The 18,183-nt window shown below is 46.3% G+C and overlaps 2 protein-coding genes across 7 annotated transcripts; one reads left to right on the top strand and one right to left on the bottom strand.

The window, feature by feature from the left end:
• The first annotated feature begins 78 nt into the window (after nt 1-78).
• Nucleotides 79-3,808, top strand: LOC109779620 (ranBP2-type zinc finger protein At1g67325). Of its 6 annotated transcripts, none has more exons than XM_020338256.4 (8): nt 79-292; nt 393-456; nt 1,831-1,949; nt 2,351-2,564; nt 2,651-2,739; nt 2,832-2,904; nt 3,116-3,228; nt 3,500-3,808. In XM_020338256.4, exons 1-8 carry the CDS (start codon nt 278-280, stop codon nt 3,650-3,652), a joined length of 840 nt encoding a protein of 279 aa, XP_020193845.1. In that variant the 5' UTR covers nt 79-277; the 3' UTR covers nt 3,653-3,808. The 6 variants fall into 6 exon arrangements, with proteins under 6 accessions (XP_020193845.1, XP_020193847.1, XP_020193848.1 ...); XM_020338258.4 differs by having other exon boundaries at nt 120-292; nt 411-456; XM_020338259.4 differs by having other exon boundaries at nt 127-292; nt 358-456.
• A 219-nt stretch (nt 3,809-4,027) lies between these two features.
• LOC109779619 (nucleobase-ascorbate transporter 11) lies at nt 4,028-12,819 on the bottom strand. The gene is made up of 10 exons (XM_020338255.4): nt 11,987-12,819; nt 7,448-7,545; nt 7,191-7,361; nt 6,097-6,197; nt 5,897-6,032; nt 5,672-5,722; nt 5,277-5,564; nt 4,950-5,184; nt 4,589-4,869; nt 4,028-4,494 (listed from the first exon to the last, which is right to left on the bottom strand). Exons 1-10 carry the CDS (start codon nt 12,732-12,734, stop codon nt 4,273-4,275), a joined length of 2,331 nt encoding a protein of 776 aa, XP_020193844.1. The 5' UTR covers nt 12,735-12,819; the 3' UTR covers nt 4,028-4,272.
• Between the last annotated feature and the right edge of the window lie 5,364 nt (nt 12,820-18,183).

Genomic DNA, 18,183 nt, shown 5'->3' with positions numbered 1-18,183 from the left:
AATCTGATGATCTTCTTTTCATACATGTAAACGTTGTGATGATTTAATAAAGCTTGGCGAGATTTTGTCTAAAAAAACAGGTGGCAGCAGCATAAATAAAATTCGCCGCACCACGCTGCCCAGCGAATCCACAGCTCATAATAACTCACGCCTGCCAAAAATAAATAAATAATTTCGCTCGCCTGTGCAGCCCCCCTCCCCCCTTCGCTCGCTGCCGTTCTTCTCTCCCCTCCACCCGCCGCCGCCGCCGCCGCTGCCGTATTCTCTGCCCCATCCGATGGCTTCTGCTAGGGTACGCGCTGCTTCGGTTGCATTCGATCCCGCTCCGTTTAGGTTCTGATGTCGGTTCGATTCTAGGGTTTGATGCCTTGCTTCTGATGATTTGCTACTAGTTTGGTGCTGTCCAGCAGATGGAAGACCGTGGAGCGTTCGGGACCAAGAGGTCGCGCAATGACGGTGAGACAAACTCCTGATCTACGTTGCTGCATGTTATTATTACCTGTCTTTTCGCTTGGGCTGCGTTAACTAGGAAGCCGGGGATCTCCCTCCCGGGGTAGGGTTTGGTTAAGAGGGAATTATTTCTGTGTATTATGAGAGTGTATTAATAACGGTTTTGCTAAAGCACATCTAGATGTACCCTAAGTAAAGTATTCGTGCGGGTTTTTTTCTTTCTTCTTCGTTTTTCATTTCGTATAAATGGGATCGAATGCTGAGCTTGTATCCTGAGGGTTTTTTTTTCGGAAATTATAAATTCCGAACTTTCGGATTTTAAGCATGGCAACGCGAACGTTTTTTATGACAACTTCAGTTCACGTGAGGTTGGCAAACATGACAATTTTCTGACAAAAAAACGAACCGGGACAAAGTTGCCATGTCTTAACAACTAAAGTTGCCATGAAAAAACGTTCGGAATGAAATGCTTAAAATCCGAACGTTTGGGATTTATCAGGGACCTTTTTTTTTAATTGTACTACATGAATGAATGGATTGTAGGGCTGTCCTTCGTTGTTTTATTGTCTGCATGCATAACTTTGTTTTTTGCGACTGGTTGTCCACCTGTAGAAATTTTGAGGCTACCCGTTTCTGATCCGCCTCCCCCTCCGCTGGTAGTCTAATCTGAATACAATTTTTTAAGAAGAATGAATGCGAAAATTAGTTGGGCTCATGATTTTTTCTGAGTTTGTATACCGAGTCAAGAGCATATCAAGTCTGATGGTTGATACCCTTGACCCACACACGCATGGACTGTGCAGGGAACACTGCAGTTTTCTGTAACGGTACTGGATTTTTTTTGGCTTATATGTCGTGCTATTTCACTGTAGTACTCAACTGTATGATTAGCTTAAGACCATCCATGAATTCATTGCTCATCATATTAGTTTGTACCACATCTACTGCATCAAGTTCTCGGGTGGATCAGTTCACATTTATAGCTGTTGTTTGTTACCACCAATTATGTTCACAGATTTTGTGCAGTTTTAGACTTTTGGTCCCTTGTGTGGGAGTTAGTCTCTGGAAGATTAGAAGCATCCTTAGGTAAAAAAAAGGAATGTAAAGCGGCATCACATACAAAAATAGACTTTCCTTGGCCAGCAGGCTTGCAGTCTGGTATACTTGTTAATTGTTATTTCATCGCCGGTACCATGATTTACTTGCATTGTTGGAGGAACACTCCTAGAGTTAAATATCCTTCTGTTTATATACTGTCTTTAAGTTTTCTTTGTATATTTTACCGTCTAGAGTGTTTTCTCTCTTTTAGAGAGGAAACTTGTCATGCTGTCATGGTTTACTTGAGTCTTGTTGGTTAAAAGAAGGCTCTACTATTTTCAGTGTCTGTAAGGGAGGGTGACTGGAATTGTCTTCAGTGTGGTAATGTCAACTTCAGTTTTAGAAATGTTTGCAACCGTGGAGCCTGTGGTGCACCTCGTCCATCACCGAGTCCAAGCCCAGTAAGTTGTAGATTCCCCAAGTAATGTCATTACTGATGGAAAATAGGTCAACATTAGAGCTTCAGCTTATTTCCTTTTATCTTTGGTGGAGCGCATATAGGCTCAGGTCTGTATGTAACAACATACTGGTCTTGCTCTTTTTGGGTTTTCCCCCCAACCTTCTATAGCAGTAAAATTCAGAAGAAAAATTCCTTTGTCGATGTGAGGCTGATATTTGATATAACTTAGTAGGCTTATCATTTGGGCACCGTCGACCATTAACGAACTGATGTATATTTCTGGCTTTATTATGATGGTTGCTTAGTCTTTGATATAAAGGCAACATGAAGGGGAACAAATTTATGCTGACATGTCTGTACCATTGAAGAAACACTTTTTTAGTAACTTTGTTTGTCTTGCAGAGAATGATGCCAGCGCCTGCTGGTGGTGGATATGATCGATCACCTCTATTTTACGGTAGCACTGGTGCCCCCCCGCCTCACATTCCTCTTGGATCAGCTAGCTATGGTGCTCCATATCCGCATGTTGGAATGCGGTATGGTTATGGTCCACCAGTTGGACCTCATGGCTCATATGGTCTCATTTCTTCTTATGGCCAACCTGGTCCAATGGGGGGTCTGTATCTCTTTCCTGAATGTTACTTGCAGTCATTTCAGGATTTAATTGGAATGGCCTATGATCCCTCTTGTTAATTGTTGTAGGGATGGGTTATGCCCACGGACCTGAGTTGGGTCGATATGGACCTGAGTTGGGTCGATACGGCTATGGATTTAGAGGATCTCCAATGCCGGTTTGTTTTCACTATCAACCATACAACGTGTTATGCTTTGTATACTGGTTCTGATCTTGGGGAGTATCTGACCATCTTATGTGTGCATGAAGGTTTCTAGCCCATGGCCTGATGGAGCATTAGTGGAAAATAATGACAGCACTGCTTCACGAAAGCGGCGTGGAGGTAAGTTATCCCATCCATTTCTCTATATTCTACTAATTGTTTTCTTTTGCAACAAATCTGTTCTGGTTTCCTGCCTCCGACCTTTATTAGTGTTTTGTGGTTATTTTCAATGACATTTCTGAATTTGACTGATTTGTTCATGATGTTTACATAAAGTGATGCAACAAATGAGATTATTTGGTTTGTTTCTTATGGAAGTTACTGTTTATAGGCCCAGATGGACTGTCTGAGGGTGACTGGGAATGCCCCAAGTGTGGTAATGTAAATTTTGCCTTCAGAAACACTTGCAACATGAAGAAATGTGAAGAACCAAGGCCGACTCCTGTAAGCATAATACTCCTTTTTACATCATTTCCTGTGTCTTGAGACTGGTCATAAATGACGCTATTTTTCTAACCATCCCACAAAATCCAGCGATATGATTTGCATCACTCGTAGATATTGTGCTTTTATGTTTGTGCTCTGATCATTGTGGTATGTACATTATCGCTAGACAAACATTATGCAAGTACATGTATTGGTGGCCTATGGTCTAATTCCTCTCCAGACTGTCTTTTTCTCATCTCATGTACATCAACTCATCCTCCTCCTGCAGGGAGCTAATTCGAGCTCGTCGACTCGCAAAGACAAAGATGCCCCAGAAGGGAGCTGGACCTGTCCGGAGTGCAAGAACCTGAACTACCCCTTCCGCACAGTGTGCAATCGGAAAGGGTGCTCATGTAGTAAGCCAGACTCATCAAGCAACTAGTCCTAGCTTCTCAACCGTGATGAGAACTATCGTTGAAGCATTGTTGTACCCTAGCTATACAAGCTTACTATAAACTGCACAGATGTGTTTTCTATTCCCTGCGAACAAGCATTCATATCGACTATGCAACTTCCAGGAAAATATTGACCTGCTAAATTCGTGCTTTACTGTTTCCTACTCCCTTCGATCCATAACTAATTTAAATTTGGGCCTGAATCCCCGAGGAACGCTTGCTGTCATAGATAGCATTTGCGAATGATCAAGACAACTTTTTTAGTGTTGTACATGGCAGTTCGTTTGTTTTGAGGCAAATTTCTTTAGAAACTGCCATCCGTGCAATCTGGGTCTTGTGGTTACGAGAGCGTTCACTGGGAATTTCCTCCTGAGTAACGGTTGCCAATTATCATTACCCTTTAAATTTACATGCAGTGAGCTCCAGGCAGATGCCCAGAACGACCAGTAGCTAGAAGGCCCTACCTGAATAGCATACAAACTGTTGCACAATACTCAACTTTGTACAAAGTTGAGTCATCTATTAACGGAGGGAGTAGAATATAGAATCTTTGCATCCCTACCTCCCAGCAGGCACTACCAGTGCAGGGGAGTTGAGCCATGCTATGTTAAAAGCCAACGCACTTGGCCCATCTGAACCAGCATGATATCTTCTTTGGTAACCGATAGGGTTCCAGAGATGCAGGATCCAACTCCAGGGACTTAGGATCTGACCAGATGTATACCCCTCGTTCTTGCTTGCTTCCCGGCACCGTGTTGTCAAGGATTATTGCAACAACCAGAGCCACCACAACATTGATGGATAGAAGAGCGTTCACTGCATAATTTAGCTGCAGAACAAACCCGCGAATTAGGTCGGCTCATGGTTAACAACAGCGAAGATGGTGTAACCACTATCCAGCTTGTTCAGAGAGAAAATCTCACCCCATCACTGGCAGTGCGAACTGGTCCACTCGAAGCTGCAGCGTACGGAACAAGATAGCCCGGTAGAATGAGATTGGAGCTGGGTTCATATTGCTGAAAGTATGCGGGGATGGACAGGGAGATGAACAGGGTAAAACCAACGATTATCATGTTCCTTGAGCTTACAGCTTCGGTATATCGCAATGTGGATAAGCCAAGTGCGACAATAAGAGCCCAGGTGAAGCAAAGAACAGAGGCGGCCAAAGCAACAGGGATAGAAGCAAGGAGAGCTCCGATTTTTCCTGCAGCCAAGGAATTTAGATGTAAGCAGTCTACAGCTAGTCAACGACAAAATGGTCGTGAGAAAAATATTAGACCATACCAAAGACAGAGAAAATGACCAGCAAGGCTCCCCCAAGCTGCAAAGCTCTTCTGCTGGCCATTTTGGTTGTGTCAAGGGTATGGATGTTCTCTGTTAATGTTGTCGACCCAGTTCCTGTACCCCATAGTCCGGCGATAAAAGTACAAATCCCCTCAAGGCCAATCCCTCTGCTAACAACTCCACGTGTTGGAGGGCTTAAATTGACTAGCAACGAAGCAGCATGATATGATGAAAGCTGCAGAAGTAACAGCGGGTGTTACTTCGATCATTACTTATTCGAGATGAAGGATAGGTACTTTTATTAGTCCACTGACAAAAACTACTTACTGAATCAACTGATGCAACCACTGAAACTATCACCATAATGATAGCTGTTTTGAAATGAAATGTAGGAGGGCCCCACTGCAATGGATACGGAGCCCTCACCCAGGCAGCACTTCTCCAAGCATTAGAAACATCAGTTCGACAACGCCTCATAATCTCTGCATGTCTTCTGCATGAATCCAATAATATATTTGAACTGGGTATACTTGAACTGCAGCCCTTGAAGTTGTATGCACCACCAGCAGTTAGGAAGAATGCATACACCCATATAATGCCAACACTGAGTGGTACCTGGCAACAACAGATTCCAGTGCAGTTAGAAGGCAGCAAAACATTAGTTCATGGATGTAATCTATCGGCACAACAATGAACATGCAGGGATAGGATTAGAGAAGTACTGCATAGATGAGGAAGATATGGTTTCCAAACAGGGATATTTTTCTCATGTACTGCAATGCAGAAGGGCAGTGATCAGTATGATACTGGGAGCAATACAAGTTAAAGAACAAACCACCTACGGTGGCAACGGTGACACTAGAAATATGAAATGGCAGAAGTAAATAAAATAAATGAGATAATGTGCATGGTTACTTGATAAAAAGAAGAGAATCTCGCAGGCATACCAGGGTGCACAGAAGAAGCAATACAATGAGGGGCATGCTTATTTCTACACAACTACCAGCATGAGGGAAACCATAACTGAAAAACGCCAAACCCACTGCAGCAATAGTTGGTGCCACGACGACTGGGTTTATCAATCTGTAATACCACAGTTAGACATATGTTCTAGGCTGGTAATTTCATGATGACCTTTTTTACATACCTCAGAAGCAGTGACATAAGACCACTGTACCCCAAAATTATTTGGAAAACTGAACCAACAAGTATAGCCCCCTGTAATTCCCTCATTATGTGCTTGAATTTCTGCATGTCATAAAGAATGAATACCAAATTGAAAGAGATAATGCATGATAAAAGGCCCTTGGTCCAAAGATCAAAGGGTGAAACTTTTGCTTGTAGTAAGAAAATGCTAGATCCTCACTTAGGTGAAAACTCAATCCAGCACATAAATGCTTGGTGTGGAATCTTATATACCACTAAATGTGAAACTACATAATGCAAGTACAGTACACTCCAGATATCTCTTTTAAGGGTGTGGTTTCTGTTCCCTTGGAGACAAGTTGTGGAAATAAGATATCTGGAGTGGACTGTGCTTGCATCATGTAGTTTCACATTAAGACTTGGTCCTCACCAATAGAACACAAACCACACCCTTAAATGAGAACAGAGCTATAATGTTGGTTGTCACATTAGATTTCTGGTGATGCGGACATACGCAGAAGGCGCTCACTACTAGACCTTATTGTGGTTCTATTTAAGGGGTGACAGCTATTTGATATGCTTCCATATCAGGAAATACCAAATAACCATGGTACCCTGCTTTGCAACTGGCGACTAAGTCCACAGTATTCATGCTTATGGTACTCAAATTTTCATTATTCAAAATTAAGTGCCCAATTAATGTATATTCATCAGTAAATTTTCTACACCATGCTTTGTGAAATAACTCTTTTATGTGCCTCCCTCACAAACATTTACGGCAGCTTACCAAATTTAGGTGATTTTTATTTGAACTTTTAGAACTGGACATCAAAAGCATACCTGCTTCTCACTTTGCAACCTTAGCCGAACAGCTCGGCGGAAAAATTATGCCTACTTCCTTATCACTTCACCACCACAGGTTGTATGTATAGGTTCAATGTTGTATTATATAGACGTAATATTTTGCCATTCATAAACATGAAAAGGTGAGTTTTCATTCTATGAGATTTGGAGTAATGTGTCCGTTGCATTATCTGAAAATGCTTGAGGAAGAATGTGCAGATAAAGTAAAGAGGGTCTAGAATTTGAGCATACATCTTCACTAAGATTTCTGAACTCCTCAGAGTTCGCGATCACCAATGCAGGAGCCAAATATACAAAAGAACTTCCTTGAATCAATGGAAGCCGAGAACCAAGAAAAGTATGAAGTATTGTTGTAAGACCAGACACTAATAACATGGTGGAAATGACTGTTGCAGTGTCCACCTGTCACATGAAATGAACATATTATTTCAAGGCAGTTTTACAGCTAAACACAAATAAGGATAAAAGAAAGGAAGGGGAGGTCATACATCCGATCCACCCATGGTTGGTACCAATATCAAAGGAATAAAAACAAGTGAACCGGCTATTGACAAGTAGTGTTGTATGCCATAAAATACGAGGAGTGCTGTAATGGAAAAAGAAAATTAAGTTAATAACTGTCCCTGCAGTTTCCATCAGATTGACATCAAAACTCATCCCAAACGTAAGGAGTAGCAGGCCAAATTTGAATTGCATTACAGCACAGGGTTTTCAATTGTGTGATCTGATAAAAAATGAAGTTAAATGATGTGTGCCCTGCAGTATGCAGACTGTTTCATCCTTAGAATTGTAATAATGTGAAATCAGGCCGTCTGCTAGCGTAAAAGTGGATTTTAAATATTAGAATGCCAGTTCAAAGTTGAAGTAAGTATGAACCCACAGAAGATGCTGAAGACCTAAATTGATGCCCAAGGAATTTATTTACTTGACTTGATATCTAGGGGATAAATTAATAAAGCCGAAGCAATAAGCCGTTGATATCCTTGCATTATGTTGAGATAACTGTGCCGACAAGAGTATTACTAGGTAACAAAATTATTAGAAGCAGACTAGGCAGAACTTTAACATTTCGTAAACATTTCGCAAACATGCGGTGCTTCCCACACTCCGGTGCGCCGCTTAAAGCTTGATGAAAGTGATAACTGGCTAAATGTCACTATAGATACCAAAAGCAAAAGGAGAATGGATTAAATTTGTGTTTGGTTCATATGTAAAAATCATGCATTACACAGTATCCAGATTAATAGAAATAATAGAGCAAATCACGTTAAAGTCGCAAGAAAAACAGATGACACAACTAAAATAACTAAGCAAGTTTTCTTTCCCTATTTTCAGCCATTTTGGTATATATTTATATCAGAAAATAAAATGATTACAGAAACATATATATTAGCAATTATTACTTGTCCAATAAAGCTGACTTGGACAGCTGTAGCTGCAAATCTGTGCTTGTCTGATCACACAACCCCTTAAAGCAGCTTGTGTAATAAACATTGTGCTACAATCAAGCTCCAAAATACAGTGCGCGAATAAACACTTGAATCAACTGGAGTGTGTAGAAACAAGGGGTTCCAATTAATCAAACATACATACATTGTCTAATTAGGCATAGCAGATTGCATACCCAGAGGTTAAGGATCATCTCGATGAAGGACTTTGATGTAACTTTATATACATTATGTGGCAGGCACTCATAAAAACTCCTAGGTAACAATTTTTTTTTTGAGCGTGTGCATCATATATTAGAGAGAGAAAGGGGGTAAAGAGCCCCATCCGCCAGAGTCTTACATGCGATTACAAGTGATTACATGACGACTCCCCATCCACCCTCACTGCAGGACAAGCTAACCAACTACTCGCCCGCCACCCACCTGGCTAGAGACCCAAAGAAGGACGTAAGATCGCCCTTGAGTAAACCAGCCGCGCTCCATGCCCGGGCCTCCCTCTCTACCCTAGCGATCACGACATTAGCTGGGGGGGTCGCCCCGTCGAAGACTACCGCATTCCGATGCTTCCAAAGTTCCCACATGACTAGAGTCGCCATTGTCCGTATGTCCTTCGCTTCCTTCTTGGAGGGGGTCCTTCGGGTGCAGGTGTTGCACCACTCCACCACCGCATCGCCGACCTCCGGAGTAAGTTCCGGTCTGCCGAGTGCACTAAGCACCTAATGCCACACAATTCTGGCCAGGACGCACCCGATGAGCACGTGGTTCAAGGTCTCTTGTTCTTGGTCATAGAAGGGGCAGGCAGCCTGGTGAGGCAGGCCGCGGTGGGCTAAGCGGTCCGAGGTCCAGCGTCTATTCCTCCCCGCCAGCCAAGCAAAGAAGCGGCACTGTCCCGGAGCTTTCGAGCTCCAAGCCATCTCCACATACGGAGCTAATTCCATGCCCCAAAACCTAGCCGCATATGCCGACCGAGCGGAGTAGATCCCACTCGCCTCCCATGCCCATGCCGTCGAGTCCTCCACTGCAGGTAGGAGCTCCACCTCCGTAACCCTCTCCCAGAGCCCGAACACCTCAGAGAGCAAGGTGAGATCGATATCTGGCCCAACATCCAGGGCCCATGCCCCATCCTGCATGGCCTGGGAGACGGTGCGAGCAGCTCGGACCTTCTTCCGCACCCGCATGTAAAGGCCTGGTGCGAAGTCTTGCACCCTCATGCCCTGAATCCACCTATCCTCCCAGAACAGCGCGCTCATGCCATTGCCAACCCTAGTAACCGTCGCAACCTGAAAGATCTGACGAGCCTCATGTGCAACCTTGATGTCAAACTCCGCCCATGGCCGCGAAGTGTCCGTGCGCTGAAGCCATGGCCAGCGAGCTTGGAGGGCATAGTTGAGCCATGTGAGATCCGGGATGCCGAGCCCTCCCGCCCACTTAGGCGCGCAGACCAAGCTCCAAGCAACCTTGCACTGACCACCATTAGCCTCCGCCTTCCCGCACCAAAGGAAACCCCGGCAAATCTTCATAATAGCTTTGATCGTCTTCTGCGGTATATTAAGCGCCAGCATCGCACGTACTCCCTCATTTCTGGTTTATAGGGCTCAATTCAAAAATCTCACCAACCAAGGTAGATGGTGAGTGGTGGAATACTTTTTGTAGTTTGCAAAAACATCCAATTAATGCTCTTGTTTTCCTCAAAAATTTATGTTTACCAATGTATTAATTGCAATGCATGCATGCATAAAGTACATGCATTGGTCAATTTTCTCTTAATACTTGCATGCAATGATTTAATGCACCTTGGAATCTGAACATGTGATGGGGAACAACCAAATTGAGCCTTATAAAATGGAAAAACTAAAATTTTGAGATAAGCCCTATAAACCGGAAAGGAGGGAGTATCGGGATAGCACAAAGAACAGATTTGATGAGCGTTAGTCAGCTGCTTATGGGCAGCGTCGCCCCCTTCCAGTGAGGCAACATGCTTGCCACTTGATGAACCAAGTCGTGTAGCTGCGGGGTCGACAGCTTGCGGACGCTCAATGGGAGGCCCAGATATTGCATGGGAAAGCCCCAATCGTGCATCCCAAGGAAGATGCAATGAGTCTTGATTGGTCTTCGGCCGTGCCCATCATATGCTCCTAGGTAAGGCTAGCCATAGTGGGGATAACATAAGTAGTACTCCCTCCATTTTTGTATACAAGGCCACTATCAAAATTACAATTTGCAGCTATACAAGGCCACTAACACCAATTAAGATAAAATTGCTGAGGTTTGCCTCGTACTAGCAACTGAGGATATTAATACCTCATGCATGCATGTGGGAGTGAGAAGGTTGGTTTGAATGCACCGCATTAATCAACCAACGAGGAGTGAGAGAGTTGTCTTGTTGTGCGTTGGAGAGAAAAATACACATTAATTAACACGTCAAGCGAGGAGAAAGACTAGTTTACAACATTGGCTTAAGTAGCCATTAGTTTCTACCTTGGTACCTGTAATATGAGTTTGTGGCCTTGTATACAAAAATGGAGGGAGTATCATACAGTTGGGACTCGCAAACATGCTTATGTGGCAGGCAATTAAAGAAGAGAGAGATGATTATAGTAACATAGGTAGATACCGTAACATAATAAATATGATGCTACTATGTGTCATGCATGGCAATAAATGAAACCACCTATGATACTAATCTATGATACTCCCTCTATTTTTGTATACAAGGCCATAAACTCATATTACAGGTACAAAGGTAGAAACTAATGGCTACTTAAGCCAATGTTGTAAACTACTCTCTCCTTTCCGGTTTACAAGGCTCAATTCAAAAATCTCACCAACCAAGGTAGATGGTGAGTGGTGGAATACTTTTGTAGTTTGCAAAAGCACCCAATTAATGCTCTTGTTTTCCTAAAAAAGTATGTTTACCAATGCATTAATTGCAATGCATGCATGCATAAATTACATGCATTGGTCAATTTTCTCTTAATACTTGCATGCAATGATTTAATGCACCTTGGAATCTGAACATGTGATGAGAAACAACCAAATTGAGCCTTATAAATGGAAAAACTAAAATTTTGAGATAAGCCCTATAAGCCGGAAAGGAGGGAGTAGTCTTTTCTCCTCGCTTGACATGTTAATTAATGTGTATTTTTCTCTCCAACGCACAACAAGACAACTCTCTCACTCCTCGTTGGTTGATTAATGTGATGCATTCAAACCAACCTTCTCACCCCCACATGCATGCATGAGGTATTAATGTCCTCAGTTGCTTATACGAGGCAAACCTCATCAATTTTATCTCAATTGGTGTTAGTGGCCCTGCAAATTGTAATTTTGATAGTGACCTTGTATACAAAAATGGAGGGAATACTATGCACTATGGATGTAGTATCATACACTAGTATCATATGCATGATACTAGTATATGATACTCCTCACTATGACCAGCCTAACAATTAGACATGATGATACATGACCCCTCGGACATTACTATCACAATCAGAAAGACTAAAATCCATCTATCTATTCGTCATTAAATTAGTGCAACGCAGGGAATAGCTTGAAGCAGAAGAGTAGGGAACTCACCCCACCCGGGGTTCTCCGAGACGCCGCAGCGGAGCCCTGATGGCCGATTAAGAGGCGCCGTCTCCTCGCCTTGCACACCGTCGGCAACACCGTCCTCCTCGTTGGCCCACTGCTGCTGGTAGTACGCGGCCAGCTCCGCGTCCCTCTCCTCATCCTCCTTTTTCTTCCTCGCCTCTGCCTCCTCAGCCTTTCGCTTCGCCTCCGCCTCCTCCGCCTTCTTCCTCGCACTCGTATCCGCATCCGCGTTGGCGCGCACGCCGTTGGCGCTCCTGCCCACATTGAGCGCCGCCCTCTCGCCGAGCAGGCGCTCGACGCCGTCCCTCCTCCTCGCCGGTTCTGGCTGCGCTGGCACCTCGACGGGCGGGATCTCGAGCTCGCCGCGGAGGTCGATGCGGCGGCAAGGTCGGACTTGATGGTCGCGGCGGTCGAGGTCGAGCGGCGGGGCGGGATCGGGGTCGTCCTCCGCAGCCGCGGGAGGGCGCGGCGGGCGGAGGGAGGATGCCGGGGGAGGCGGAGGCGGCGGGGGACGCGCGGTGGCGGTGGAGGAGTTGGAGACCGCGGACTCGCCGGAGAAGAAGGCGGAGGGGTGGAAGCCGGTGCGTCGGGCCCAGGACCGCAGCTCCCGGGGGTTGTGGTCGGTGTTGTTCCCCGTGAAGGGCGGCACCCGCGCGTCGTCCTCGCCGTCTCCGCGTGCAGGCGGGGGCGCGGCCCCGCCGCCGCGGGCGGTAGTTCGGCGGGAGCTGGGCATCGCCGGCGGAACGCGCAGCAGCTTGAGTAGTGTGGAAGGTAGCTAGCACAGCAGCTGCTCAGCAAGTGACCGACCGCTGTGAGGAGAGAGAGAGAGAGATACGGGTCCCACGTCGCTTCAGAACGCAGCCGTCGTCGGGGAACGATCGTTGGTTGCGTGACTGACACGAGGTGGCCTACCGTGGACGACGGTTGGCGGGGCCCGCGCGGCAGGGAGACAGCGGTGGTTGGCGCGGGGATCGTGGGGTGTCGCGCCGTCGCGGAGCTGAAAGACGTTGCAAGAAGCTGAAATAAATAAATAGCGCTCTAGGTAATTTTTATTCAAAAATGCTCTAGGTAAAAAAGGTCACCTGTACTGTACTGCCCGGGATGGATTAGTGAGCAGATGAGTGGCGATCTGTTGGATGCAGTGGGCATGGGCATGGCTATGCTCGCTGTCTGGTGTCTGCACCTGCACCTGTTACGTACAGGTATCACTACGCATACGCAGGCAGCGGTTAGGCTCAGGCCCATCACCAGGTGTGTGATGTGAGGCGCTATTTCGATTTTGTTTTGATTTGCTTGTTACTTCCTCCGTTCCAAACTAAATGAGCTAATTTTGTATTAACTTTGTATCCAAAATAGATGAATCATCTATTTTGAAACGGAGGAAGTACGTCGCAAGCGGTGGTGCTCCCATGCTCCAAGTTCAAAACATCAATTTTAAATGTTCTAAAAATTCTGAAAAAAATGCGAGTGTTCATAAGCAAAGTGACTACAACCCCGTTCGCACATGAACACGTCACTGTGTATCCTCGACGCCGGGGGTGATGCACCGCAGCTCACGTTGAAGGTGACCCGTCTGAAAGCGCGGTACGACGCAAGCAATCCGGTGGGTGCTTTTGAGAACCCGAAACCCCACGCGCCCAGGAGGGACCCCGTCTAGACGCGCGGCGGCTATGGGCTGCCATAGGTCGGTTCGCCCACCCCTAGAACCTCGAGAATCGCTGCCCGTCAATACGAAGAACGAACGAAAAACGAGAGAGAAAGAACAAGGGAGAGATGTAAAAACTAGGTAAAAGGTAGTATATTGATTTGTCGATTGTGTGTTGTTCAATCGACCGTCACCTCTCATCTATTTATGAGGCGGCTGGACTTCCTGTATAAGAAAAGTAATAACACTTCCGTCCAAAACATCAAAAACCCTAACCTAACTCGGACAGAAATCTTTGGCAATTTTCCGGATCAACTCGGAGCCACCGAGTGGTTTGCTTCGGTTTCACCGAGTGAACGTGGCCAACGTTCTGTAAGCTTCTGTATCTCACTCGGAATTTCTGGTTCGTTTCACTCGGAATTACCGAGTCAACTCGGCCTCGCCGAGTCAAATCAACTCGGTTGGTTCGAAATGACTCTGCAACTTCTGTTTCTAACCTTGTTTTGCTTCCACGGGTTGCATACAACCTCGGATTAAGATTATTTTTATATCAAAATCAACCGATTCGAAGAGACACACAACTTTCATGTTGAAACATTTTTCATCAAAGGCCATGTTAATTGGGTCTCATGACATTCTTTAATCTGGTGTCAACATGAGCATCTCTGAACTTGTCATAACTTTTGCATCCGAGCTCCGTTTTAGACCATCTTCATACCCATCTTGATCTTCTTGAAGAGAGTCATTCCATGGTGACTTCCAATCACAAGTTTGAATTAATCTTAACATAGATTTAAACAACTTTTACGATTGTGCCACTTTTGAGCGTTAAAACATGCCCCCTTATTTTTCGGCAAAGCTAGCTTGCCGAAAAATAACTTGTACCGTGTTCGTTCTAAGGACGATGTCAACACTCCATCGGCCATTTATATGTGGTGATACTTTTGTATCGGCCATTGCTACCTCTTGAGCACTGCGTTGGTTTTCCCTTAAAGAGGAAAGGGTGATGCAGCAAAGTAGCATAAGTATTTCCCTCAGTTTTTGAGAACCAAGGTATCAATCCAGTAGGAGGCCACGCACGAGTCCCTCGCACCTACACAAACAAATAAATCCTCGCAACAACCGCAATAAAGGGGCTGTCAATCCCTTCACGGTCACTTATGAGAGTGAGATCTGATAGATATGATAAGATAATATTTTTGGTATTTTTATAATAAAGATGCAAAGTAAAGAAAACAAAATAAAAACGGCGCCAAAAATAGCTTGTTGTCGGGAGATTAAATATGATGGAAAATAGACCCGGGGGTGTGACGCCCGGATACTTAGGCTACAGTAATCCCTCGTTAATGATGCCACGTCACCTCTGTCACTGTAGTTAATCTCGCGTTAGTTTAAAACCGATTCAAATTCAAATTTGAATTTAAGTCAAATAATAAAAGTTTTCAATTTTCAAACTAAAATGTTCTTATTGTGACAATTAAATCATCAATAGTATTGGTGGAGAAACAACATAGTATATAAAATAATTAATTACTCTAAAGTGAATAGAACTGCAGCAAAACAATTAAGTAAATACCTTTTTCGATTAATAAAATTCTAAACTAATTTATTTTGGGGTAAAACATTTATGGCAGTGGGTGGTTCTCAAACATCAATTTAGGAGTTGTTATCATTTTTTTCTAAGCTAAAAACAATGTGTATCTAGAATAAAACAGAACAGAAAAATAAAAATAAAAAGAAGAAAAGAAAACAAAAAAATCAAAAGGATAAACCCCCACCCCCTGGCCCAACTGGACCAGCCGACCCAGCAGGCCACAATGGCCGGCCCAACTGGCCCAACCGGCCACCCCCTCTTTCCTTATCCACCCACCCGGTGTAACCCTAACCCCCCACCGGCGCCCCACTCGCCCCCCACTCCCCCCACGATCCCCTTCTCCTTCCCCATCGATCTGGATCGGGATCGGCCCGATCCCGTTGCCCCCGACACCCTGCGCCCGCCCGTCGCCGTCCACCGCCGCCTGGAGCTCCGCGAGCCCCACCGGAGCCACCCCGTTGCCCCCTTGCCGTCACCATCGCCTGGAGGACCACCTCGCCGGCCTGCTTCCTCCTCCCCGCCGGCCTGCCTCCACTCCATCCGCGTCGTCCCCGACGACCTCCTCGCCCCCCGCTGCCCCGTACCCCTACAACTCCCCCCGTGAGCTCCCCCCTCTCCTCCTCCGCTCTCTCTCTCGCACCCGCCCGTGCGACCACGTCGTCGCGCCCCTGCTCCTGGCCGTGCCGAAGCGCGCGCGCGAGCCGTGCCCGTGGTGACCCCAATCGCGCCCTTGGGGCGCGCTGATGTCGCCTCCCCACTCCGTCGCTCCGGCCATCCTCGCCTTCTCGCACCACCACCGCGGCCATCTACGCGCGTGCGCGTCCGGCGCCCGCACTCACGGCGCGCCCGCCCGCGCGGCCTTGCGCCTTGCTGCCGCTTGTGCGGTGGCCGTCGGCGCCTACCGCGCTCCCCCGCACCTGCCGAAGGCCGCCAGTGCTCGTCTCGCCGGCATGTGTGCCCCGCAGCTCCCCGCACCCGGCGCTGCTCCTGTCGTCGCCGGCCACCGAGGCCCCCAGGCGCGCTCGCCCTCGCCTCTCCTGGCGTCGGGTGCGAGCACCCGCACCAGTTCGCCCGTCGCCCGCTTTCCCCTTGCCCGTTCGGGCGGCGCCCGTTGGCCGACCCGCTATGGCCCCTAGGGCCAATGACACATGGGCCCCACGCCCAGAACGTTTTTATATAAAATAGTTAAATAAAATAATAATTAAAAAATAAAAATAATAATAATAAATAAATAATAAAGATAATTAATTAACTTAATTAATCATGTTAATATTAACTAATTAAGATTAATTAACCTAATAACTAATTAACCTAATTAACTACTGTTAATTAGCTAACAGCCCCTGACAGGTGGGACCCACCTGTCAGGTTGACCAGGTCAACGGTCAAAGTTGACTGCTGACGTCATGCTGATGCATTAATTAAATTTCGAATTAAATTAATTTATTAAATTCTAAAAATGATTTAAATCTTTAAAATTTAATATAAAATAAACCGTAGCTCGGATGGAAAAACTTTGTACATGAAAGTTGCTCAGAACGACGAGACGAATCCGAATACGTAGTCCGTTTGTCAGCCACACGTTCCTAGCATAGCAAACATGGAACTTTCCCCCTCCGGTCCGTCTGTCCGAAAACGCGAAACATCGGGAATACTTTCCCGGATGTTCCCCCCCTTCGCCGGTACCACCTACTGCCGCGTTAGGGCACACCTAGCACCGCTCATTGTCATGTCACGCATCGTCATGCTTATGTTTGCATTGTATTTACTGTTTCTTCCCCCTCTTCTCTCCGGTGGACTACGAGACTGACGTTGCTGCTGCCCCGACCGACTACGCTGTTGACGACCCCTCCTTCTTGCCAGAGCAATCAGGCAAGCCCCCCCCTTGATCACCAGATATCGCCTATTCTTCTCTATACTGCTTGCATTAGAGTAGTGTAGCATGTTACTGCTTTCCGTTAATCCTATCCTGATGCATAGCCTGTCCTTGCTACTACTGTTGTTACCTTTACCTGCAATCCTACTTGCTTAGTATAGGATGCTAGTTTTCCATCAGTGGCCCTACATTCTTGTCCGTCTGCTGTGCTATACTATCGGGCCGTGATCACTTGGGCGGTGATCACGGGTATATACTATATACTTTATATACATGACACATGTGGTGAGTAAAGTCGGGTCGGCTCGTTGAGTACCCGCAAGTGATTCTGGTGAGGGGGCTGAAAGGACAGGTGGCTCCATCCCAGAGAGGTGGGCCTGGGTTCCTGACGGCCCCCGACTGTTACTTTATGGCGGAGCGACAGAGCAGGTTGAGACCACCTAGGAGAGGGGTGGGCTTGGCCCTGGTTGGCGTTCGCGGATACTTAACACGCTTAACGAGATCTTGGTATTTGATCTGAGTCTGGCCATTTGGTCTATACACACTAATCAGCTACGCGGGAACAGTTATGGGCACTCGACGTCGTGGTATCAGCCGAAGCTCTTTTTGACGTCAGCGACGGAGCGGCGCGCGCCGGATTGGACTGGAACGCCTCCTAGGCTAGGTCTGCTTCCGGCCGCCCTCGCAACGTGCATGTGTGCAATGGGCGATGGGCCCAGACCCCTGCGCGCATAGGATTTAGACCGGCATGCTGACCTCTCTGTTGAGCCTAGGTGGGGCTGCGACGTGTTGATCTTCCGAGGCCGGGCATGACCCAGGAAAGTGTGCCCGGCTAAATGGGATCAAGCGTGTTGGGTTATGTGGTGCACCCCTGCAGGTAAGTTTATCTATTCGAATAGCCGTGTCCCTCGGTAAAAGGACGACCCGGAGTTGTACCTTGACCTTATGACAACTAGAACCGGATACTTAATAAAACACACCCTTCCAAGTGCCAGATATAACCCGGTGATCGCTCTCTAACAGGGCGACGAGGAGGGGATCGCCGGGTAGGATTATGCTATGCGATG

Source organism: Aegilops tauschii, chromosome 2, assembly GCF_002575655.3.
Source record: "Aegilops tauschii subsp. strangulata cultivar AL8/78 chromosome 2, Aet v6.0, whole genome shotgun sequence".
NCBI classification, from domain to species: Eukaryota; Viridiplantae; Streptophyta; class Magnoliopsida; order Poales; family Poaceae; genus Aegilops; species Aegilops tauschii.
This window is presented reverse-complemented; position numbering and strand designations above follow the sequence as displayed.

Excerpts from the sequence above, each read along its gene's own strand:
- LOC109779619 (XM_020338255.4), bottom strand. The coding sequence starts at position 12,734 with ATGCCCAGCTCCCGCCGAACTACCGCCCGCGGCGGCGGGGCCGCGCCC. Across the intron at positions 6,198-7,190 it reads TCAGAAATCTTAGTGAAGAT|AAATTCAAGCACATAATGAG; the intron begins GTATGCTCAAAT and ends TATGACATGCAG. Across the intron at positions 5,565-5,671 it reads ATATCTTCCTCATCTATGCA|GTACCACTCAGTGTTGGCAT; the intron begins GTACTTCTCTAA and ends TGTTGTTGCCAG.
- LOC109779620 (XM_020338256.4), top strand. Across the intron at positions 1,950-2,350 it reads CATCACCGAGTCCAAGCCCA|AGAATGATGCCAGCGCCTGC; the intron begins GTAAGTTGTAGA and ends TTTGTCTTGCAG. Across the intron at positions 3,229-3,499 it reads AAGAACCAAGGCCGACTCCT|GGAGCTAATTCGAGCTCGTC; the intron begins GTAAGCATAATA and ends CTCCTCCTGCAG.